General features: G+C 39.1%; 2 protein-coding genes across 2 annotated transcripts; both read right to left on the bottom strand.

The window, feature by feature from the left end:
- Window positions 1-3617: 3617 nt before the first annotated feature.
- Window positions 3618-20143, bottom strand: LOC145435586 (diphthine methyl ester synthase-like). The gene is made up of 6 exons (XM_080312866.1): window positions 18965-20143; window positions 17005-17129; window positions 13270-13378; window positions 12873-13033; window positions 6934-7025; window positions 3618-3845 (listed from the first exon to the last, which is right to left on the bottom strand). Exons 1-6 carry the CDS (start codon window positions 19100-19102, stop codon window positions 3643-3645), a joined length of 828 nt encoding a protein of 275 aa, XP_080168992.1. The 5' UTR covers window positions 19103-20143; the 3' UTR covers window positions 3618-3642.
- A 1826-nt stretch (window positions 20144-21969) lies between these two features.
- Window positions 21970-25684, bottom strand: LOC145435585 (rho-related BTB domain-containing protein 1-like). Its single transcript, XM_080312865.1, has one exon. The coding sequence runs from the start codon at window positions 25614-25616 to the stop codon at window positions 23652-23654; it is 1965 nt and encodes a 654-aa protein (XP_080168991.1). The 5' UTR covers window positions 25617-25684; the 3' UTR covers window positions 21970-23651.
- Window positions 25685-26691: the final 1007 nt, after the last annotated feature.

Raw genomic sequence — 26691 nt, forward strand, 5'->3', positions numbered from 1 at the left:
TAAAAACGAATCCTTTTTATAGCTGCCAGAGGTAAATTCTATACAGAACGGAGCACAACCTCAACCGCCGTGTTATCGGAACTAACACCCATTTAGGCTGAGCAACCCAGGGTTGTAATGACTCAAGTCGCGATTTTTTGGTGACTCGAGTCATTTTCTTAAAAATGACTTGACTCTGGTTAATTTGTGTATTGACTTGACTTGTACTCGAGTCATTGCGCATGACTCGAGACTGGGTCTGCCAGGACAGGCATTTCTTAGTAATTTCGAAGAATAGTAAAGTTATCACACTATTATTATTTCGTCTATCAGTACTGATACTTTTAAATGCTAACATAAACTGATAAAAGTGAGGAAAATTAGTATATTATGAATGCGAAGCATTTGATATCACCGAGCAGAGTTGTAAAAAGTGGGTTTCACATGACATTAACTATAGGGACTGATCAGTGATCAGTCAACACAATGACTCGGACTCGACACTATACTTAGTGACTTGGACTCGGTGGTGAATCGAAAATGACTCAAGTCAAAATTATAAAAGTGAGATTGACTTGGGACTTGGTTACGACCAATGTTCCCTCTAAGCTGCGCAAATGCGCAGTGCTAACACGGTCTCTGCGCACAGAAAATGTAAGTTGCGCACAAAAAATCCGATATGATGACCTTTTTTTTTAGTCGTTAGGCCTGTTGTCCAAGGGTCTGCGCAGTGAGTTCGTGAGTGTGCGCAGACTCGTCAAAAATTAGAGGGAACATTGCTTACGACCCACATCAAATGATAACCTCACACTCGAAATCATGGTTAAAAGAGAGAGAGAGAGATATGATATTCTTTCTCGCCTGCACCATCGAGATGCTTTGGCGACGGAGTTGCGATACGGCCCCATGAGGTCATCTAGTCTGCGCCCCCGTTTTTTTTTTCTCCTCCATGCTATCCGTGATTGCTGAGCGCCTAGCAGGATAGCTGCGGATACCATTTTTCGAGTCTTTGGTATGACCCGGCCGGGGATCGAACCCACGACCTACCGCTCGAGAAGCCGGACGCATAACCATTACACTATCTCGCTCGGTCAACTATAATAAGCGGTTCTTTTATTTCCAGCCTCACAAGACACACAAATTACAATGTAATGAACAGGTCGTAGGATTTCGAAACGACCAAGTAACTGTTCAGTTGAATACAATGAGAAGATCGGAAGGTGTCGAAACGTGATGGAGAAGTCTTTGAAATCAGACACCCACGATCCACCTTGCGTTAGGCGATGTGAAGAAGAGGCATGCACATTGGATGAAATGATATAAAGCAAGACATACAAGGAGCAGCGATGGAATTGAGTATGGCATGTGACAGTAGGCGAGGTCGGTGGCCCCGTAATCTTCAAGACTGACTATAGCTTTCCTCGCCACGCCCTTCACATGGTGTTTCTCTGACCTCTGTTGTGTGAAAAAATGCCGTAATATTGGATGAGGAGGGGAGGATGAGCCCTTATATAGCCTACCTTCGACACCTCGTAACGTGTTGTAACTTACAACCAAGTCCCGGGCATGGACCAGGGTGCTACCAGTAAGAGCCTTTAATAAACAATTCTGCCATAGGTGACTGGCGGCACAAAACTTGAATATTGGTTTCAATTTCAAGACTACATTCATTGCAGTGTAATTTATTTAGACTTTTCTTGTGGTCCCCAACAGTTAACTGCACAATTATCAGAGGTGGTCAGTAACGCAGTACTTCTATTTTTTCGAAGTAATCAAGTAGTTATCCTCTACTTCTGGTACTTATTCAAGTAGATATGATTTTGCTACTTCTACTTCGTAATATTTTGTTATCTACATACTTACTTTTCGCTATTTTCAGTTAGTCAAGTAGAAGTAGTTTAATCCTAATTTCAGGAAGATAGCCTGAGGAATTTCGGGGCTGATTTCAAAGAGTATCCACATTTAATTTTCATAAAAGTTGAGTAAAGCTCAGGATTTTCGTCGCGCTTCGCGCTCAGTGTATACGGAGTAGCCAGTATGATTTCACGAAAGTATCGGTGAGTATAATTTAGGTAGCAGGTTGGCGTGGTTCCGTTCACACCGCATTGTCACCCTTCGCCCATATGAAAGATTTCATCACAGTATATATGGCTCATCATAACGTTTAAAACAGATGTTTCGTAATCTAGCATTTACTTATCATATCGTTATCTAGCAGTCCATGGCGTGTCACAATCTGGAGAAGTGGACTCCAACTTTTTATAGCTGTTTTAGCGTACCACCTTTAAAACTTTCCGGACTAAAGACAAGAAATACATTTTCCGCTTTCAGAAGTAGTATTTATAGTTCATTCAATTGCCAGTATCGTATACTTTGAGTTCTAATAAATATCGGTTCTTTTGTCTGGATAACGTACATGTTGAAGAATAAAAGAAAGTGTAGTAATGCCTTTAATTTCCAGTAATAAAGCTACACAATATGGCATTTTTACGATCCACCATATTTTTTATTAACGTTTACCAATCACACAAAGTGTTTACACCGTATCCTATACAACTTCTCCCAATTGCTCTTCGGCTAAACTACGGGCCTTATAATATGGGGGAGTTCGCTAAACCATGATATTATCTAAAACGTGTTGTTCGATTAAACAGAGGATTAGTATCGCATTCCCATATTAATAGTCAATACTATCATTTTCATCGCATGATGCGGATGAATGCTTATGCTGTCAAAAATTGAATACCTCCTGGTATGCATCAATATGAATCAAGCTCGGCACTTTTCGCATAGCTCAATTTGCACCTTTTTACAATCCTTGCGAACGAATTACGATCGTTTTCACAACTACTTACTTACTTGAGTAGATTTAGAGTCAGTCAATTCTACTTCAAGTAGTTTCAGGTTGCTTATGGAAAAAGTACTTCTACTCGTACTTGAGTAGATTTTTCATTCGCTACTTCTACTTCTGTAGCTTTTTTGACTACTTTGACCACCTCTGACAATTATACACATATAACGTAGATTCAAAGGAGTGAGTTACTTGTTCCGTTAACTCTTGATAAAGATAGGCAGATCAGATTAACTACGCCAAAAAATGGGACATTATTTGCCAGCAAGTAAATCGAAAATAGAATTGTAACGTTTGATGATATTTTACGTTTCCGCGACAGGCAATAGTTACAAAATATATTTCTCAGTTTCAGCCCATGTTTCTGCCACAACTTTTGCTAATAAGGTATGATCGTTTTCAACGAGATCATAAAATTGTTTGCACATAATATCGTTGAAGTTTGGTACCCCCGTCGAGGTGTGTTCGGAACTGATCCTACTAATAGGCTACTTCTTTCTTTCGCAATTGTGTCCGTTCAAAGAAAATTGGGTCAGATCTTCGCAAGTGAAAAGGCCCAAATGCAGCAGAGAACGTCGCACAATGTTTGCAGCAACAATCAAGAAGGTAGGTAATTTGTCGGAAAACCTTTCTGAAACCAACAATGCAGCATGTTTCAAGGTTACAGAAATTTTACGGAAATAAATATAACGTCTCGCCTAAAAGTCTTGAGAATGAGAACAAATCCTAAAAGAATGCCAGGGTATGGCCGCTGTCTACGAAACATCATATTCGAATCACAGCACCGTTTCTACAAAATCGATTTATTGCAATCACCGACACGATTTTTCGTTCAAAAAGAATTGTTCTAAATATTCTTGCTCCAGAGGATGCACCTTCCCGACCACAATGAGCGAGTGCAGCGGTTTTCCCATGTCTTCGTATTCGCTCAGTTCCCGTAAGGTGGCGGCCGCGATCCGCTGATCTTCGGACCCCACGCGCGACAGACCGACGCACAGCGTATCGCTTGAAAATTCTGAAACGCCGAAAGCGATATTCAACGTTTGTAGCTATTGTCGTGAGCAGCAAACTATATACACAATCGCCGGCAAAAAATCGTTATGTTATGGGAATTTTTGGCCATTTTAATCGATAAATTGCCTCTCTTGAGCAGACTTATACAAACTACTTGGTTTTCAAAATGCGCAACTACGACTAGAACTAGGAATACTCACCTTTTAAAACTCGTCGTTAGACCCAAAAGGAACGTAACTAACGAACTATAACACAACTAACTAATAACTGATGATCAGAAATACTGGATTTCGAATAAGCTAAGAAATATTAGAGATAAAATCGGCATTTCAAAGGGAAGGGGTTTCGAGTTTGAACTGGGCGGGTTTCCGACCCCTAAAACCCACCCCCGTCTACTCCACTGTTAGTAGGGATGACTCTGGGCTAGCAATGGCTGCGAGAACATCGCACAACTGAACACAGGTATTACGACACACGCCAAATGACGTCACGTGTTTTAATTTGGAAAAAAATTGTGTAGCCATAGTCGTAATTTCAATCTAATGTGGAAAATCGAAGAATTTTTTTCGTAGGCGAACAACACAAATCAGCACAACCCTTAGGTGGCAGTAGATAGCCACAATATCGATTGATAGTTGATACACAATAGCAACAACATCAGCAGATAACATTGATTCTATTTGATTATACTCGGGACACACGGAGTGTTTGCTGAATGGTGCACTTCACGATGCGAAAATTGGTTTACGAGTAAATAGAATGGTTTTGTTAATGGCACATTATATCGGAAGTAGAATTATCAATTTCGCAAAAACTTGGAAATAGAATTTAATTTCGTATTGGGAAGAAATACAACCAAAATCAAGATAATTTCATATCAGATGACAGTTCATTTCAGAAGCATGAGAATTGAGAATAGCAAATGCATGTACATTGTACACTGAGTTAGGCTCGTTTCACACAATACAGTTATCCTGAATCGTGATACCAGTGTTCTGTTGTGCGATGTTCTTACTTAAGTCGTCCCTACTAACTAGGGCGACTGTTTTTTGAAATGTCTAAATAAGTCAAAAATCTTTCAAATTTGTAGCGGTAGGTTAAAAAATTCTCTACCTAGTTTATTTTTTTGCAACCTGCATTTCGTTTTATTGCTGCGTGGCCATTGGTTCTTATATTAAGAAGTACATGATGACAAATTGTAACGTAGACAACATTGTCACAATGAAGCAACACGGTGTGTCACCAGCAGTACACGCACAACTTGAGTGTTGCCAGCCAACAACTGCTGTTGTTGAACGTTCTTTCTCCATTCTTGACAAGCTACTCAGTGAGGACAGACACTTTCTACCCGACTATGTAGGACAGCAAATTTTGACTATTTCTACCATAATGCGTGATGTAACTACTGGAATTCTTTATAGGTCCAGATTTCGTTAAGATGAAGTTTTTTCATGTAAAAATTTGTCAGCTTTCAAGTCAAAAAGTTTTTTTTCAGGCCAAACTACTTCGTAAGGACAAACAGTGCCAACAAGAAATGAAGATAGGTAGAACAATTGTAACATTTTGTGGGAAAACACCTAATTTGTATACATGAGGTCAAAATTTCCTCAAAATTAGGTTTTCAAGGTAAAACAACGATAAAATTTTGATTTTTTAGGTCTTCCGTTTTTAAGGTTTAGTTAGTAATTCTAGTTCTAATTGCGAGTTTTGAAAAGTGAGTAGTTCTAATTCTAGTCGCGTATCTTGTAAATCCAGTAGTTTGTGCTACAAGTCTTGTTACACTTCGAACAGCATGTACTGCCTGGGAAAGAACGCTGACCGAGTAACACCAGAGATTACTTTAGCAAGCCCTGTACAAAACACAGATCCCCGATCGAGAAGACCGCCAAATATTGACATGTTTACATGTGGTAAACATCACATGACGGCCCGTTCGCTTTCAATTGATAGGAGTCATTAAACAAAGAAATTATGTTTTCGCTTACAGAGTCCACAGATCAGCACAAGTTGATTCTTGCGTGACATATATGTCAGAAATACCGACTCCCTTGTGACTGTAGCATTACAGAAGAGGTTTTCACCGGTCAGCAACAAAGTAGTTGTACTTTTTCAGAATATTCAAGCAGTTCTTGCCTGCTTGCGCTATTTGCTAAAGTGCTTATATTTTTGACTACTTCCACTTCTACTTGGCAGCTTCTTGGCGGTCCAGAACCTCAATATACAATTGAATAGTATTCATAATAAAATGAACTCGAATATTTCATGCAGACAGTCGTCAGGGGCAATCGTCTGCAACTAGTAGAGGATTAGGAAGAACATTGTGGTGTTTTGAATTGATCAAAATTCTTAACAATCTGAACTGAAAAAATTAAGATCGACAATCATATCACAAAATATGACGTCACCAGCATGGAATTTCGAATAATCAGAGAGAAGAGAGAGCTTAAGCTTAACGTACCAACTAAAAATAGTACATGAAACAGAAGATCCCTCTTCGCCCCGATTATTCGAAATTTGATGCTGGTGACGTCCTATTTTGTGATACGATTGATGATATGCAATGTTCTTTCCAAGTCTCTATTATTAGGCCTAGTTGCTGACTATTACCATTCGGGTTCTTTTTTACATGATTACACCAACAAAATGTAATTTAGTAGAAATTTACGGACTAATTCTACTTGAGTAGCAAAGCTGACTACTTTGACCACGTCTGGTTTTACTCAAGTAACTAGTAGATAACGGTAGATATCTACTTCTACTTGAGCATGGCGTCTGCGCGTTGCACATTCTCGTTCCAGAGTAGATGTAACATGCGATATCTAATATAGGTGCATCATTTTCAGGTCGCGTTTACCCGTTTTTAAACACTTGCAATTTGACTTTGCGGAATTGTCATTAACGATTTTGTTTGAGACACGTAATGCGCAGAATTGATGAATACGGTACATACATAAAAACATTTGCTGAAAGTATATTTGCCCTTGCACTAATCGACAGTAAAAGCTGGCATAGCAAACAAAGTGTTTACTTTCATTATGCGGCAAAAGTCGTGTAGTACTGGTATCTGTTTAAGTAAATAAAGTCAATACCTGATTCAGGGTTGTTTTTGGTGACTTCTAAAAGCTGCTGGCACGCAGTGGACACTGTCATGAATCTCGGCGGCTCGTAGATTTTACGCCCTCTGAAAACCACACAAGTTCAACTTAAACGAATACTTTTTGGCAAAATCGAGTACGAGTGATTTGATTCAGAATTGGGTACTGGGCTTCGAGTCAAATCTATCACAGTATCACTCAGTATGACGTTTTACCACTATAATGATACTACACTACACTACAATGCTAGTTCTACAACACAGGGTTGTAACCAAGTCACAAGTCAATCTCACTTTTATAGTTTTGACTCGAGTCAAGTCGAGTCATTTCAATTCACCGCCGAGTCAAGTCCGAGTCAAGTCCGAGTCCAAGTCCGCGAGCAGAGGGTCGAGTCCGAGTCATGGAATAATGACTCGAGTCCGAGTCCAAGTCATTGTGTAGACTGCTCAGTTTCCAGTTAAAGTCTTGGTAAACCCACTTTTTATAACTCTGTTTGATGATATCGAATGTTTCGCATTTATAATATACCAATTTTCCTCACTTTTAGCAGTTTCTGGTCTCATTTTCAAGTACCAGTACCAACAGACGAAATCCCAATAGTGTGTTGGCTTCGGAATTACAATGAAATGTCGGTCTTGGCAGTCTGAGTCTCGAGTCAATGACTTGGTTCGAGTCATGCGCAATGACTCGTGTCCAAGTCGAGTCAATAAACAGACTGACTCGAGTCGAGTCGAGTCGAGTCATTTCCGTATTTTGAAAAATTGACTCGAGTCAAGTCGAGTCATCAGAAAATCGTGACTCGAGTCGGACTCGAGTCATTACAACCCTGCTACAACACGCCTAGCTTTGTAATGCATTCGGGGTTTCAATGCTAGTATTGAAACTAGAAGTTCCATTGACAAATTAACCCTAAGCAGCAAGAAGCGTATAATTTCAGTACTCGATATAATCACCTCTCACCTGTCGTTCAAATGTTCAGAGTTAATACTCGACACAAATCCGAGTACTCGAATCACAGGCTCAGCCCTAGCAACAGTGCTATGACTGAGTTCAATTTGGGAGTAGAAGTAACATGCTCATGACACCGTAACAAGATAATATCTACTCTAGTAAGACGCAAGCATGGCTTTTGACTACCGTAGTAAAACACCTAATTGATGATCTTGGGCTGGTTAGGAACTAGAATCTTTGCCATGCCAGAATTAGCAATAGAATTTCCAATCGTTCCCAGCTTTTACCACAGATTCTGACAAATTTGAGGCACCGACTGATATTGGTATCCTGTAGATTTGGTCGGGTACTGCAAAATAAATTGAATGTAGCATTTGGATATTATGAAATACTCTTATATTCTAGGCAGAGTTTTTTGATGACTTGACTTGACTCGATTTGCACTGGAGTCACTGTGCACGACTCGAACCAAGTCGTATGACTCGAGACTAAGACAGACATTTAGATTACTTCGAAGAATAGTAAAGTCACCACATTATTGGTATTTCGTCTATCAGTCCTGATACTTGGGAAATGGTGCCTGAAACTGTTAAGACTGAGGAAAACTACGATATTATGAATGCGAGCCATTCTATATCAGTCGAGCAGAGTGACTCGAACCTCTACTCACTGACTCGGAGCTGACTCGGTGGTGAATTGAAAATGACTCGACCTGACCCGAGTCAAAACTATAAAAGTGGGATTGACTCGTGACTCGGAACCTTGTGACTTGGTTAGAACCCTGATTCTAGGGTGACGTGGAAATATGAAAATCTAGTCTTATCCACATTGCATCATGATTGACCAATTTTTCTTATCTGAATTTAGACATACAATTTCTAATAATTTTGAAATTCCATGCAACTCGTGAAAGAATTGTTATTTCCATGACGAGCTTGAATTTGGCATGTTACAAATTGAATTCAGGATTAGCACTGATTTGAACTTAAAATTGTAACAGGACTTAATAAATCTGAAGTAAAAGTACTTATTTACTGACCAATTCTTATCACAAATTCAGTACATTTCCCACAAAAAATACTAACAGCAGTTCAACGTGCTTGCGCGGAAAGTGATTAGGATACAGTTACCACAGGCTGGTCGTTTTCAAATTTCCAAATCAACATAACGGTATGACTTTCGTTGAGTTCAATGCTAGTTCACTGCTATGAGTTAAATAACCGAGCTGTAAGCAATTTTTCAAGCTTTGTTGCGCTCTGACCATGCAGGTTCATTGGTAAATTCCCGAGGCAGCTAATTTACAAATAGTTACATCATCATTTTGTAATACCAGAGGTCTTGTGAAGATGTTGATGACAAACTGAGCTGACCTAGCTGTGTATTGCATACTATCACGGAATGATGTCCGTGCTGGCAACTAGACATGAAGCCAGATGTGCACAAAGTAATCACAGTTGCTACTTGAGGAGAAGGGTTCCATGAAAACCCTACTTGAGAGCAAGCATAAATAGTGATTACTTAGCTCACAAGCCATTTGAAAACTTGAAATAGTTCCTCAGTGTTACAAGTCCCAGATTCGAATATTTTGCCAAATGTGCTTTGTCTCTGTAATTGGTCACGAATAATGCTACTACCAGACACAGTGCTGCTATGATAACAGTTATATTTCTACAAGAAAACATAATTGTGACAACATTACTATTTTATGATCCATCTACAAGAGAGTTCATCTGTAAAATTTGTCAATTTGAATTGGAAACTTTGAAGTCAAAGCACCATTTTAAGTGGACATCAGGACATCTGTTCTTTTATTGTAGGCCGATCTTGCACTATGATTTATTGACTTCGCCACATCGTTTCGTCTCCTTCCCATCTGCCCATTATATTAGAATTCTTATGGTGTTTAGAGTTGACAAAAATGTTGATAAAATGATACTTCTACTGAACGTAAATCCAAATTCAAGTAGATTTACTCTCATAATGACCAACTCTGAGCAGAATCATACACTATCCAGTACTCAAGCAGTTACAAAGACCTTGTGGGTGTAACCTGTTTGGCTCAAATTCAAAGGTGGTGAGTAGCAAAGTACTTCTAGCATTTCAGTGTGTTCAAGTAGGTTGCGATTTTGGACTACTAATTCTACTTCTACATAACAGTTATCAATGGGGCGATTTTTTTTTGTTGACATTTTTAAAAAAAGTCAAAATTAGGTAAAAATTGTAGCGTTAGGTCAAAAAATGTTAAAATTGTTTACAAAGTTACTTCTTTGCGACCTGCATTTCGCTTGTATCGTAGATTTTGCATTGTCGGTGAACTTTATCATTTGATATTTTACAGCTTTGTAGCCTACTTTATATGCCTACCGGTCCATTTTTGGCTCATTGTGAATCATAAGTAAACATTCAAATGCAACAAATAGGTTGACATGGTGTTATGCTCAACGTACCGCAATATCCCTACTGAACCATTGCATTGTTCTTATATCAAGAAGTGCATGCTTGCTGCAGTGTACGCATAACTTGAGTGTTGTCGGCCAACAACTGCTGCTGTTGAACGTTCTTTCTCCATTCGTGGCAAGCTACTTGACACTTTCTACCTGATGCATGCACTACAAAATTTTTCTACCATAATGCATGATGCAACATACTGGAATTCTTCATAGGGCCAGATTTCGTTAAAATGAAATTTGTTCATGTAAAAATTTGTCGGTTTTTGAGGCAAAAAAGTATTTTTTCAGGCCAGACTACTTTGTAAGGACAGACAGTTCCAACCAGAAATGAAGATAAGCAGTACAATTCTAACATTATGGCGGAAAACATCTAATTTGCATACGTTACGTCAAATTTGGTCGAAGTTAAGATTTTTAAGGTAAAAAATGTCAAAATTTTGATTTCATATGGACAAAAAATAACCCTAGTTATCAGTCTTTTAGGAAAAACTAGGGCTAGCATATTTACTTTTTATCATTTGGAAATGCTAGTTGCACTTGAGCACCAAATATGACTAGTTTGACGGCCGGTGTTGAAATTCCCACTATGCAATTTCAATGCTTGCTATCTCCACCACAATGCATGTTACTGTGGTTAGCACTGGATGATATCTCGGCGGGGAATTGGTTAACCAAAACTAGCATCCTCATCCCCACAGAACATGATAATAAAGTCACACTGAGATAAAACTGCTGTGCTGGTTACTGAATCAATCTCGCAAGATATGCTTATTCTGTCTTATGGCAATAATCAGCCTTGGTCAGCATGTATAGTTAATCTTGCTAACGAGGGGGAGAAGTTAATAACAAACCATGTTAACTCCAGCCGTGTAGACGGGATGTGTAGGCCTATTATATGCAGATATGGTTGAAGTAGTCAGGATTGGTGATCAAGTAGAAGTAGGTGTAGCGTTTCCAGAACATGACAAAATTACTTTGAGTGGGAGTAGTAAATGAGATTCCAAAAGTACCCAAGTAACCAATTTCAAAAAGTAGATTTGATTGAGGGGTCGCGTACTTTCAAAATTGCAAGATGACTCGAGTCCGACTCGAGCCACGTTTTCTTTTTGACTCGACTGGACTCGAGTCATTTTTTCAAATGCGTAAAATGACTCATTGTGCATGACTCGAGACTAGGACGATCAATACTTACATTTCATTGTAACGTCGAATAATAGTATTTAAAGTAACCAACTGTTGGTATTTCGTCTATCAGTTCTGATACTTGGAAAATAGGGTCAGAAACTGTTAGGAATGAGGAAAATTATGATATTATGAATGTGAGCCTTTCTATATCATTGAATACTATATTCATATTGAAATGACCCCGAATATTTTCGGCTGACACTCGTCAGGGGTAATCGTCAGCAACTAGTAGAGAATTCAAAAGAACATCGTATATCAACAATCGTAGCACGAAATATGACGTCACCAGCACAAAATGTCGAATGCAAGAGCGTTCAATGTACTATTATTAGATGGTGCACAAACTCTTTTTGTTGACACAGCCTTGGCCGGTGTATTTTGATAAAAGTCGACTCCAAGGCACATAAATGAAAGTGTGAACGACCATTTCCGAGTACGGTATGCGAAATCTGTCATCTCGACAATCCAGCCTGTGCGCAAAAATTCGACATTTCATGCTGGTGACGTCATATTTCGTGCTACGATTGTTGATATACGATGTTCATTTGAATTCTCACCCCTGACGAGTGTCAGTCGAAAATATTCGGGTTCATTTCAATATGAATATACTATTCAATTGTATATTGAAGTTCTGTACCTCCAAGAAGCTGTTCATTCTATATCACACAAGCAGAGGTAAAAGTGGATTGAATCGGTTCGGGCTCAAAACTTGACAGTGAACACAATGACTCGGACTCGAGCCACAACACCATGACTCGGACTTGACTCGATGGTGAATTGAAAATGACACGGCTTGACTCGAGTCGATACCATAAGAGTGAGATTGACTTGTGACTCGGTCACAACACTGGGGCTATTTCACGCGTTTCGTAGGCATATTTCATTCATAAAAGCAATGGAAACTTATCCAAAAACTGCTTTCTACTTTTGAAATCCGAATCCACACAAAAGTCGGTACTCCGTTACAAACCACCTCTGACCAGAGATGCTCGGATTCCAAAATTTCGGGATCCGAATCTATCCGGCTCCGGCTGAAAATTAAAATTCAGAGTCCGAAAAAATCCGGCCAAAATCCGGCAAATTTTTCATATGTCAACAGAAAAATCCGGCTAAAATCCGAACGCAAACGCAAATTAAAAATCCGGATCCAGTCCGGCTACGTTGAAATTTGATGAAATCCTGCTCCGACTCCGGCTCATGAACCGGACTGTGGCCATCTCTGCCTCTGACTAGAATATTGCAGAAGAGTATGGAGTCATTCTGATTTCAGCAAGTTGACCCGTTATATTTTCACAAATTACGTGGCAAATCGGAGATCAAAACGCATACAAACTGCATCCTTCCCACCTCATCATGTTTTCCACGGTCTGCTCCTTCATCTTGATATCGAGCAGACACAAAGTGTGCAGGCCGCGCTTCAAATTCGAATTGATCTTCTCGCAGAAGCTATCGGGTCGCCAAGAGTCTGTCCAGAACACGATCGAGACCGTCTCACCGAAATTGTAAAGCTGCAAAGAAATGCTCGCATTTCAAACGGAACACTAGGTACCGATGACACTCCAGTGAAAGCACCGCAGTGATTTTTTTCGAGTACTGAAATTACACGATCCTTGTCGATAAGAGTTAATTTATCGACGAGATACATAGTTTTGATACTATTTTCCACTGTGGAAGTCTGAAAACCTCGATTGGTTGTATCGCAGCGTACGAAACATGTAGACGGACAAATATTTTGATTCCGTACTTGCAAACCACAGCACCCGACGGCATTCATGATTGACGCGTTGTGCACCACCTTCCAAGGTATGTTCTTCTCTTTCGCTCTTAGCACCAGGTCGCTGTGTGTTGTAGCACTGAAAATACATATTAATATATTAAGAGCTTCTTGGAGGTACAGAACTTCAATATTCAATTGAACAATGGTAGTATATTCATATTGAAATGAACCCGAATATTTCTGACTGAGACTCGTCAGAGGCAATCGTCAGCAACTAGTAGAGAATTGGAAAAAAACATCGCATATCAACAATCGTATCACAAAATATGACGTCACCAGCATGAAATGAGATCTCAAATAGGAGAGCGTTCAATGTACTATTTTAAGAATTTTTTAGAATATTTTTAGAATTGAAATAAGGGCGTAAAATCATTTCGCAAATTAGATTCGAATTAGAATGAGACCATAGAAGCAACTCGCAAATTAGATTACATTTAGTTAAGCGGCATTTGTCCAATTACAGAACTCGTTGTCCACTATCACTACTATCTCATCCATTGGTGTTGTATGGCAAAATATATTTAGTGTTCCATTCATGAGAGTAACATAATCGTCATAGTTGTTTTGACGCCAGCCAGCAGCTCTGACGCATTTTAAAATGTCTCTAATTAATAATGCATCTTGGAAGGTATTCTGTACCTAATAGGGGTGTTATTATTGCGTGTATTATGACAACATGACTGAACTACAAAGCAAACGCGGACAAATAATGCATGAACACAGCAGAAACCTGAACCTTACCTGTCAGTGTGACCATATTGACGTGAATTTAAGTGTACTATCTTAAAAGTCACTTGCGTGGGACATGATGATTTTATGATGAGATGGAACCATTCTCAATATCCGAATACTGTAAGCGGACATGCTAACCTTTTTGAATTATTCAGAGATTTTAGCAAAGGCCATCAGTTTATCCACATGCGGAGCGAAAAATTAATTTTTTTCGACGACTTCATTCGAGTTAATTACTTAAAAATATGAAATGACTCGACTCAACTTGAGTCAATTCGTGTATTGACTCGACTTGTGCTCGAGTCATTGCGCATGACTCAATCAAGTGATATGACTCAAGATATTCTATATTATTTGATTCAAGTCTCGTGTAGAAACCCAATTTTATCTTTTTGAACAAAACAAACGCGTCAAGAGTGAAAAGAACCTTACTTGAACTCGGTAATGAACAGTGGACTCTGTAACTTGGACTCAGACTCAAGTCTTAACACGATGACTCGGACTCAGCCCATTGTTCCTGGAATTTAATTCGAATTTGACTCGGTGTTGGAGTGAAAATGACTCGAATTGACTGGAGTCAAAACTTCAAAAGTAAAATTGATTCGTGACTCGGCTCTGGACCTTGTGACTTGGTTACAACTCTGCAAGAATGTCACCACAGTCATGTGACTAGCAATACATGTATGTTGAGGTTTGGGAAATTCAATTCACACCGACCCCACCCCTGAAGATTATTCAAATTCATCCCCCAAACCCACATAATTATACAGTGTCTTACATGCAATTTCTCCTGCAACTTTCCTTTATAATTAAGAGTTAAAGAATAATCGTAATGGAGTGACTGGGGCAGATTTGATTGAAATATATTCATAACAGCCTTGTCAATTTCATTTCTATCTACCTCAGCAAAATCTGGCTTGACACACCAATACCCATGAAGCAGTCATCAATTAAATTTGAAGTACAAAAATCAGATATTGACAGAAATATCAGTAAAATGATTGATTCGATCAGCGCCAAAACCAGCATTAGGTCCCTCAGGAGACACATAGCATATCAATCCTAGATATCGGCATATGTTACTTCATTAAAAGGTCCACTGGAATTGAATGGTTTCCAATTGATACCGAGATTATTGACAGTTCCATTGCTAGAAATAATTTGAACCGCTCTCTGAAATCAAACCCATGTTTTTCTGTTCATGGTATTGCGATCATGCGATATTGACAATAAATGATGATGATGATTAGTTCCAGACCAATATATCGGGTTGATATCTGCCTCTGTAGGCTTTTGAAAGTACAGAACTGCTATTGATAAGAGTAATTTATTATCTGTCTCTAAAAAAATATTGGTACTAAGGAATTACAGCCAGGGTTGTAAACAAGTCATTCCGAGTCAAAAGCCAATCGTACTTTCATAGTTTTGACTCGAGTCATTTTCAATCACCACAGAGTCAAGTTCGAATCGGGAATCATAGGGTTGAGTCCACTCTATTGTGTTCACTGTTCAATTTTGAGTCAAGCCCACTTTTTTGCAACTCACCTTGAGTGCTATCTAATGCCTTGCATTTATAATATAAAAATTTTCCCCACCTTACCATGCTTCTAGCCCTATTCTTCAAGTACCAGTAATGATAGACGAAATACGGTACCAATAATGTGTAAACTATACTACTCTTTGGATTAACAATGAAATGCATGTCTTGGCCGTCCTAGTCTCGAGTCATGCACAAATTGACTCAAGTCGAGTCATGTACTGTATTGAAGAAAATGGAGTAGAGTCACCGAAAAATCATGACTCGAGTCACTACAACCCTGATCTCAGTCGATAAATGAAAACACTTTGGTATTGTACGATTGAGGACCATACGAGTTCACCTCTTGGTGAAACTACTGTTTCCATACATATAGAAATTGAGCTACAATATAAAGGTCACGTCGAGTAAGTGCGACAGTGAAGATATCGCGCCATTAATTTCGCAATGGACTAAGAAATGGTGCGCAGTAGGGCTCTTCAACAATGACTTTTTTTTCTCAAATCGTACTGGCTACTTGATAGCATTGTCAGGTTACCTAATTCAAGCCTACACACACAATTTGGTTCAATTCAAGCCAGTAACCGCTTTGCTACAGGAGAAGAAGGTTTCTATTTATTATATAAAAATAAATAATAAAAAATTTGAAAATTCTCTGTTCACCCCATGAGAGTGTTAGGCTGTCTATAGAAACGATGCTCACCAAATTTGGTTCAATTCCAACCAGTGGAAGCGGAGTTATTGCCGTCGAAAAATTTGGATTTGAATAAAATAGTATTTACGGTGACCGATTCTTTGTAAAGGACGTTATTATAGTTGTGCTCACCGTAAATACTATTTTATTCAAATCAAAATTCTTCGACGGCAATAACTCCGCTTCCACTGGTTGGAATTGAACCAAATTTGGTGAACATCGTTTCTATAGACAGCCTAACACTCTCATGGGGTGAACAGAAAATTTTCAATTTTTTATTATTTACTTTTACATAATAAATAGAAACTTTCTTCTCCTGTACCAAGGCGGTTACTGGCTTGAATTGAACCAAATTTTGTGTGTAGGCTCAAATTAGGTAACCTAACAATTTTATCAACTAGTCAATACGATTTGAGAACAAAAGTCATACTTGAAGAGCCCTAGTGCGCAGCCGCGGCAGCTGGAGCGGAAAGGTTCTATGTAAATTTCATTTAATTGCAGCTCCATTACGGTGGCTTTCTGGAGAAAATGGCTGCGGCCAAAAAAAAATTTTCAATCTGCGCTTCAATTTGAGACCGCATCATTTTTAGAGCGCAGTGCCCCTGTAACTCTTGATGGAGAGGAGTGGATAATTTCAGCACTGGAAAAAATTATATCCCACTAATTCACTCGAACCATTAGTATCAATATTCTATTCAGATTCAAGTACACTTGTGCCTACTACGTTGTGCCTACTCACCCAAAGGGATCCCCAACTACGAGAAAAACTACATCCTCCTGGGCTGCATTTTCTAGTATTTCATCCGAGCCTTGCTCCACTGTATCTCTGTCAGCTAGGATCACCGATCTTCCGTAGAACCTTTCCTTAAAAGATTGAACACATAATAATGCAACTATACATGAAAAATGATGTACTGTACCCATAAGTCAATGTAGTTATTAGAACTTTCTGGGGTACGGCTGTGCAGGATATTGGTTTGAAAATAACCGAAGGCAATAGGCTATATATATCAAGGTTGTAACCAAGTCACAAGGTTCCCGGTCACGAGTCAATCTCAGTAATTATAGTTTTGACCCGAGTCATTTTCAATTCACCGCCGAGTCAAGTCCGAGTCCACGTCGGCTAGTAGAGGGTCGAGTCCGGGTCACTATGAGTCGAGTCACTAATACGGAAAATGACACGACTTGGGTCAATTTGTGTATTGACTAGTCATTACTAGAACAACAGGATAGCCCAATAGTTCAAAAGGGCAAGCATGTTTTGCTCCGGGGATATTTTCGACAATCATGGTAATCACAGGAAGTGGTTACATCATCACCATCGAAATATCAATCTAATAACCTAATCAATTGCTGACAATGTATAGGATATGAAATCAGACGACGCAGGATAGGCTACATGTATTCAATGAGACAGTATTTTGCAATTCATGCCTACTTCAACCCAAGATACATCGTGGCATCTATGATCAGCCCCATCATAATACAAGCATCATTTTAACCAATCTCCGAATGTCAAGCTCAGCAAAGCTATATTAGGACAGGAAAGTTCAACTATGTACCTTTTATGTGACCACAAAGATAACAATGCCAGTTCTACATCACATTAAAGACAATTGGGTATTTTTGACTATACCTATTTCATTGAGCTTTGTGACAATGCTGTGAGTTGATCACAACTTCCTTTTCACCAATGTGCGTAGCTTTGGAGCCTACTACGTGTTTCGTATGCTGTGATACGGCCAAACGAGATTTCAAGGCTTCCACAGTGGAAAATAGTAGTAAAACTACAATTCTCACTGTTCAATTAATTTTTGTGGCAAGGAGTGTATAATTTCAGTACTCGGACAATTATCTCCCATTACTCGACTTGATTCACTGGAAATAATGATTTGAGTACCGTACTCGAATCAATTGTCCTCAGCCCTAATTATGAGCTAGCAAATCTTCAGCGTACTCATCTACATTTGAAAGGTTTTCAATCAGAATGAGTCACAATAAAGCAGTCTTTAATGAGAGGCTAGGGAAATGCTGTTGGAAAAATCAACATTTTAGAGAAAATAATAACGTCTGTGTTTGATGGACAATGATTTCATCAAGAAAATACCAGATATGGTAGCTTTGCAGTGAATAGAAACCATGATTTGAATCAAACACATGACACCACACATGATTTACATTAAAATATCAGTTTGAAATATTTAAATTAGATGGATTATCATGGTTTACATGCCTCAAGGTTTCCTGTCTGAAGGACAGTTGCCTGTCATAGGCTATTTTTAGAGAGAGCTTATTGCTTTATTCATGCTTTTAAACTTCGACGATGAAGGAAATTATGGTGTGCGTGCTGTGATTAGCCAGAAGGCTATTTAAGGATTTGAAACTGGAATCTGGTTTAAACAATGAGATCGATTGACAATATGTTGCCGGATTTGAAACAGTCCAGGTCAAGATTCCAAAACTTGCAGCAGTCCACAGATATCGACTTCCAACTGGATTAGTTAGTAATGTAGGCTACCCTAAAGAACATAGTCATAACGTTTGTTGGAGAAGAGAGCAGAAATTACTTCAACATCACAAGTCAAATGCCATGAGATTCTAATAGTAACACAACATGCATGACGTCGAACATTTGACCAGAAGTATCCGTTATCAGCATTATCTGCCTCTGCACAGTTGAATCTGACAGACAAACTTACCAACGCTTCCTTACCCACAGTCAATATGGAAGTATACGCTTCTAGGTAAACTCGATCGGCAGATTTCACAATTTCCAACCCCTTCACTGTGATATCTTTAGCGTCGCCCAAACCAAGACCAACCAGGTAGAACACCATATTTTTTAAATTTTATTATAATCTGACAAAAAATAAGACCAGCCTGTTCACATTGAGTCACAAACACTGCAGCACATACTTAATCTGGTTACCACAGATTGAACACCGGAAAGATAAATATATTTCAACTTCCATCACAAACAGTATACCGAATACAAGAATGCTTGACGGAATCAAAAGTACTTATGTAGCTTGTAAGACATTTGCTTGACCAGCAATTTCTCTTCAAATACGACACAGAATATAGAAACATTACACACATTTCCAAAGGCGTAACCGCAAAGATGTGTACACTATTAATTTGAAGCATGTTCATTCGACATCAAAGTAGAATACGATTTAAGTTGATTGTATAAAGCTAGATCTTATACAGGGATTGAAACATTCACAATAATTTCTGCATACTGCCAATTTTGCTTGTCAAAGTGTAACATGAAAATATTAAAGGTACAAACAGGTAAGGCAGCCTACATAATACTCACGAGATATTCAAATTCTACAATGTATAATCATAATATATATCCATTTAGCATGTACAGTGTACAGTACACCACACAAAATATTGTTAAGACACTATTAAATCGTGTACTTTGGAATATTTTTTGAAGATAGGACAGTTAAGTCGTAGAATAGTTTTAGAATTGGAAAGAGTAGAGAAGAATTGGCACTCCGATACAGAGAATAAGGAGTTATAGAGTGTCATGAATTGCATAACGAACGAATTTGGGGTTTGAGTTCATGAACCTGCTATTTAACGCAATTCAAATGGTACTGATCCTGGATAAATTTTTCACCACATCTACTCATCAACATGTTGTGGTAACAATGAAATTAAGTGAAACAAGTGAAATAGTCATAAATAACAAAGAATACAGTTACATTATAGCAGTAACTGGGCTTAAGAGAAGTGCTGGAGCTTGAGTCATGACATCACCGTGATATGTGTCTGTAAAGCAAGTTAACTTCGTATAGTTACATTTACCAACTTTACTGCGGTCAAATATAACGCTTTCAATCAAGTTCATTATTCAAGCTATCACAGGATCTTTTACACATTAGTAGTAATTAAATAGTATATTCATATTGAAATGAACCCGAATATTTTCGGCTGACACTCGTCAGGGGTAATCGTCAGCAACTAGTAGAGAATTGGAAAGAACATTGTATATCAACAATCGTATCACAAAATATGACGTCACCAGCATGAAATTTCGAATAAGAGAGCGTTCAATGTACTATTTTTAGGTGTGCCATCGGCAAACATCTGTTGGAGAATCCGATTTGTGCGAATAATTATCGAGACGACCGATTTCGAATCGTAGGTCGAGGCCGTTCACAATTCCATTTGTGTGCCTTGGAATCAACTTTTATCAAAATACACCAACCAAAACTCTGTCAACAAAAGGAGTTCGTGTATCACCTAAAAATAGTACATTGAACGCTCTCTTATTCGAAATTTCATGCTGGTGACGTCATATTTTGTGATACGATTGTTGATATACAATGTTCTTTCCAATTCTCTACTAGTTGCTGACGATTACCCCTGACGAGTGTCAGCCGAAAATATTCGGGTTCATTTCAATATGAATATACTATTTAATTGTATATTGAAGTTCTGTACCTCCAAGAAGCTCTTCAAACATTAGTAGTAGTTTCATTCACACATCACAGTAGGCCTACCATCCACTATCTCCCCAATATCAACAATGTATTGTTTGCACAACTAAATTAAGGTCAGGACTCTGTGAGTACAAAACATAACAAAAGACAGTTGAATCTTAAGTGCTCATATAAATCAGGCACTTGCGAGTCAATAAAAGGTGAAGCCACACAAAGATAATTCGCAAAAGTACACAAACATATTTTGTTGGTGGTGTGGTGCATGCCGGCCAGGGCCAGCGGCATATGTAAATAAAATACAGTAGTAATGAGATTGTTACCATTTCATAACCTGGGCCAAATATCCAGTGAAATATGTAGTCTGACGCCAGTACAAGGAAACAGTCTATTGAGATGCCTGTTATCTATTCAAAATAGTATATTAAAGACAACATAGTATTTTATTACTCATTTCCATGCTATTCTTTCAGGGTAGCATCCATTTAACTTATATATACATCGACCTGGGCCAAATGTCCAGTGAAATATGTAGTATGACGCCAGTACAAGGAAGCAGTCTATTGAGATGCCAGAAATCTATTCAAAATAGTATATTAAAGACTACATCCTCATTTCCATGCTATTCTTTCACGGTAGCATCCATTCAACTTATATATATATCGACTTTCAATTAAATAAAAGGGCAAAAGAAAACAGGGAACAAAAGAACATCAAGATAATCAGTTTTGGGCCCTTGTTCAGTGCCTCCAGCGTGGGCGGTCATGGGCATCTTCGAGCAACAGCCCACGTTGCGCTAGCCCGAGCATTTAACTTACACCAACTGTGGTCATACATCATACTTAATTTTGAAAACGGGTATCATATCTAGGAGCTTATTAGATCATAATTGGTGAATTCCGGCTTCAGGTTGGAAAAAGGGCAATTTCTCCATGAACATTAATCGCGATTGATCATATGCCGTCAGATTCATAAATGGGAAATGATAATGATGATGGGAAATGATGTCTACTGACAAAAGGGAAATAAAGTAGGGTAGCCAAGTTCAAAATAACGTTCACAAACTCTCATTGATGATAACACAGTCAATGACTTGGGCAAGGCAGAATTGAAAATTAGGACGGTGGGCTTATTTTGCATCATTGTTACACTGCCATGGTTATATTGTGATATTGTGATGCAATACAGGACGGATAGCTCCAGATACGATTTCTCATGCAAAACTACTGACAAATTTTGAATGTTTGCAGTTAAATTGCCACGGCAGCATCAAATATTTGAATCAGAAGAAGGAAAATGTCTTATTTGCAGATTTCATCAATCCTCACTCTAGTTACGTAAACTAGGAGCCCACACACCTATCAGTGGTGATTTTCTACACTAAAACCCAAGTAACCTCACCCCTCAAGGCCCAAATATTTTAATTGAAACAGAGCGGGTCTGCTTTAGAAAACAGTCCTACATTCATACGTCATTTGGAACAGTAGCATCACATCCACTCCATAGTTTAAATTCCAAGTTCTTACACCCTATTGCAAAATACATGAAATCATAGAAATCTATAGTACAGAACGCATGGGATTGTCAGGTATTTCAATACCATGCAAGATCAAGTCATAATGATTAAAATACTGAGTCTGGGTAAGTCTTTGGTTGATTACGTTTAACTAAGGTAGAAATTAAGAAGGATACAGAAGAGAAAAGATCTGAAATCTCTTAGATTATAGCTATGAATAAAAAGATCAGTGCAACTGATTGCAGAGGTGGCTAGTCAAGTAATAAAGCAGTTCTACTTCATTACGTACTCAAGACGGTTTCGTCTGCTTCGGCCACCTTTGGCCAATTGTCAACATAATTTAGTAACTCGGGCCCAAGTTGGGAGAGAGGTCTCAAAAAATCCATGCCCCAAAACCGATGACTATTTTGCTCATTTCAATAATTACTCAAGCATAAGACTGAGGCATCCACGTCTAGTTCAAGTTTAGTCCATTCAATACGAATGCTAGAAGGCATATTATTAGTATTTATAAATCGTTTGGGTTGTTTTTTTTTCAACTAAAAAAGGGTTCAACATGAAGTAAGTCATGCTACATACTTGAGTGACTCTTCTAGGCAAGTTATTTCTTCATATCTACGTCATGGCCTTTCAAGAGTAGAGACATGATGTACTGCAGTTCAATAGAAGGGAATCGGGAAGTAGCTAAGGATACTCTACTCAAAGCTAGGGCTGAGCACAATGATTTGAGTGCTCGAATCTGAATGGAGTATTAACTTTAATGATTAGCCACTAACAGCTATACATCAACGAGAATCATAGTTTTGATTCTACTTTCCACAATGGAAGACTGTAAACCTCGATTGCTGTATCGTAATATCATAATGTGATGTAATTTTAATTGTATACTCTATCGTCTCACAAAGTTTACATAGTATTATGACATCATCACCAGTGATACTCGGAATACTCCACCCGAAGCTTCATACTCAATTCAGATTCGAGTCGCGCAGACACTCAATTTTGCTCGGCCCTACTCAAAACTGATCAGTTCAGTGCATTCTAAAAGAGCATGCTGAATATCGCAGAAGAAACATTCAGGACAATAACAGAACAATCTATAGAAATATAGACATTTGAAGACAAGAAGATAAAATCGATAAATTAGTAATAGAATTTACACATAATCGCACTTGACAATATAATACACACGCCGCATTGTTAAAAAATGTTTGGCTCCACAAAATTCACCACGGTTTTGGGTATTTTGTTACTGGCGTGTAATGCCGTAATCCACAATGTGTAAAAGCGTACATCGTTTCGTTTCTGCGATTAATCAAAAAACTGTCCCAATTCAGGTTGATGTGGCTCTTGAAAACGATCGTAATAGGAGCATAACATTTGCTGCCAATTTCAAATAGATGTGCCGCATGTAATCTAGTAATTAAAATGAGGACTAGGTCGGCGCTTAGGTGGGTCGTCACGACGCATGTAGATTGCACTCAAATTACACCCCCTACAAGCCCTTTCGTAGGCATCCAAGTCTTTAATATACCAAACCGGCGGCCAGCGTAACGACTGTACACGTCTCAAATTACAATCGGACAGACACTTCATAACTTTCTTGCATTTTTTACACACATCGTTATAGTTAGTGGCAAGGAAATAAACACACCATTTGGCAAGGTTGGGCGCGTTGTGGATGTGCGCTACTTCGAGCATGCACAGTACGTTCTCGTACAGTTCTCTGTCTATGCAGACAGCTGCTTTTTCGTTAAATTTCTTCACGATGTAAGCCTCTACGATAAGCACCAATTCAGGAAGGCAAAGTCTGTTAGCGAGCGCAATGATATCATCACAAGCGTTTCCAAATTCGATCGCAATTGAATTGGTGTCGACTGCTTTGGTGTAGATGTATTCAAACGCAATTTGTAAACACTCGACTGTAGTTTCAGGGAAGTTTAAAGCCTTGTTTCCCTTCTCAACGAAATCACTGAGCAACATAGCGCTCATCATATCAGAGCCGCACACCAGCAAAGCCTTGTGGGCCGGTAAGCTGCCGTTATCGGCAACAAACACAATGTCAGAGTACAGGTCTTTGCACAGGAACATAGCGTTCAATCTGTTCTTTCTTAGCACGTCGAATTTTTCGGTAGGCAAAATTTTGTCAGGACGTTCGACATAAATCCATTCAAGCGCCTCCACAAAATGCGTAACGCCGAATGCCGTGCCGATCGTCAATAACTCAGAACGTTGGTGATTTTCTTCTAACCGTGTTCCGTGTGAGATGTCGCTTTGAAACGATCCAGTGTAGATAAAATGCATGACGCTCAAGAAAGCGAATTCTGTAATATCCGCGGTTAATATGAGTACGTCTGATTCTGCATTGTGAAATTCGTATCCCACGACAAATTCTGGATAGTCCGAGTCTTGGAAAGTGGATTTGCCTTTGAAATTATCACCGTCTGGGTTGTGATTCGCGTCTAAAATCGTAGTTTTGGATCGAATTTCAAAAATTCGATGAAAAACGTCTGACGCTGCAGCCAGCACTACTTTGTGTGCCGAAAATTTAAAATTTTCGCCCACGATACGCAAGTCGGAAGCCACCGAGTTTTTGTACAAGCTTCCAAAATTAACGGGAGCGTCCTCTACTGCTGGGCACGGAGGTGGAGACGGCTTCGGTGGCTCCAATGGTTTTTGAAACAAAGGCCTGTTCAGTGTCGGCCGTGAAAACGAAGAGAATAGTCCCCGTGCCGGTACGCATACGCGTAACACATTTTCAAATACATCTCTAACGCCGAAACCTTCGAGTACGCTGACTTCGTAGTACGGCAACCCCATGTCTTCGGCAAAATTCCTACAAACTTCAGGGTATAGGATGTCGCAGGCTTCCAATTTTTTTGATACTGATGCTTTTTTGCGGTTAATATCATCTAAATCGGCATACCTTAAATCGATCTTACATCCGACTAGGATAATCGGTGCTTTTTTACAATGTTTACGAACTTCAGGAATCCAAAACGACTTCACGTTTTGGAATGATTTCGGATCACCTACAGAAAAACACACAACAACGCAATTAGCTTGCCCGTACGCGAACACGCGGTTCTTATTATGGTCGCCAAAAGTATCCCACAGTCTCAAAGACACTCTCCATCCGTCCAGAGTTTCTCTCGAGTATTTGAGCACTAGCGGATCAGTGCGGTAATGGTCAAGAGCCCATACTGTCGGAACGTGAATCTTCAGATAACGTAAGTGGTCAACTTTTGATGCGTAGCTTTTGTAAGCGCGAGCACACACTAATTTGGTTTTGCCGACATTGTTGTCGCCGACCACTACGCATTTTATTGTCTCCTCGTTGGCGTTATCCATGTTTCGGAATTTCCCATCTAGGTAGTGCATTAACCGTAGGGCGTAGGCTAACGGATAGAAGGCATCTGTATGACAGAGAGATAAAAAGAAATATATTGATCATTAAATTCACCATTAAACAGTTCTGAATAGTTTGAAATAGATGAAAAGCTGCACCCAGTTCTGAACTTCACGTTAACATGCATTTGCAGTGACTCACTGGGATACCGGTACAGAACTAATTTACTAGTAAATAGTTGAAAAATATATCCCTAGGAAGACTATATTGTAAGACTGCTACACCGTCTTTCTTCAGGGCTCCCATATAGCGTCCCAGTGCACTCCATACCCTCTGTCCGACAGTCCGAGTAGTTCTGCCCCTTCGAAATCAAAATCGCCCCCTGGTCTGATGAAAATTTGAATAAAATGACTTTGACTATAAAATGAGACACAGACTAAGCGTCCTTGTTTAGGTTACAGCATCACTGTCGAGTTCTCACTTCCTTCTATTTTCAGCAGACTCTCAATATAGTCAATTGTCTGACAAAAGGCCAGGACAGATACGGTAAGCCTCGTGATTCAATATACAGAAATAACGCAGCTAATGTAAAAATGCAGGCTGCAATATGTTAAGTCCTATGAAGCGTTCATGAGATAACATTATATGCTGAGAGGATAAACTTCCAGCTGGTAACGGGTCTGAGCGACTAATGGCGAGACACGACTTAGGTTGTATTTATCTACCACACGAGCACAAGCCAACATGCCGGAATCGCACACGAATTGCTGATTTCGTAAACAAAAAGCTCTGAGCATACTCGAAGACGTCATCGCATGAAGGGGGCGGTTCATGGGCGTCCATCCTCTTCCTGGACTTGAACACCAGATACAATTTGTTAGGGCCGTGTTGACTGTTGAGTGTTGTTATGCTCGCCATGGAGGCACATCGTCTGATACAAGTATTGCACTACTGAATCGACAAGTTTCCATCATTGTTTACTTGTACAAACTACCAATTTATTTATAGTTGATGGTCAGCTGTAACTCCTGTCTTACAATAGCCTTAACAGCTTGTGTGGAAAACCGATCCGATGAAATTAAAATGAATGAGTTGCTTCGAAATTCA

This window comes from Botryllus schlosseri, chromosome 3, assembly GCF_051294905.1.
Source record: "Botryllus schlosseri isolate E-star chromosome 3, Bs_hap1, whole genome shotgun sequence".
Lineage (NCBI taxonomy): Eukaryota > Metazoa > Chordata > Ascidiacea > Stolidobranchia > Styelidae > Botryllus > Botryllus schlosseri.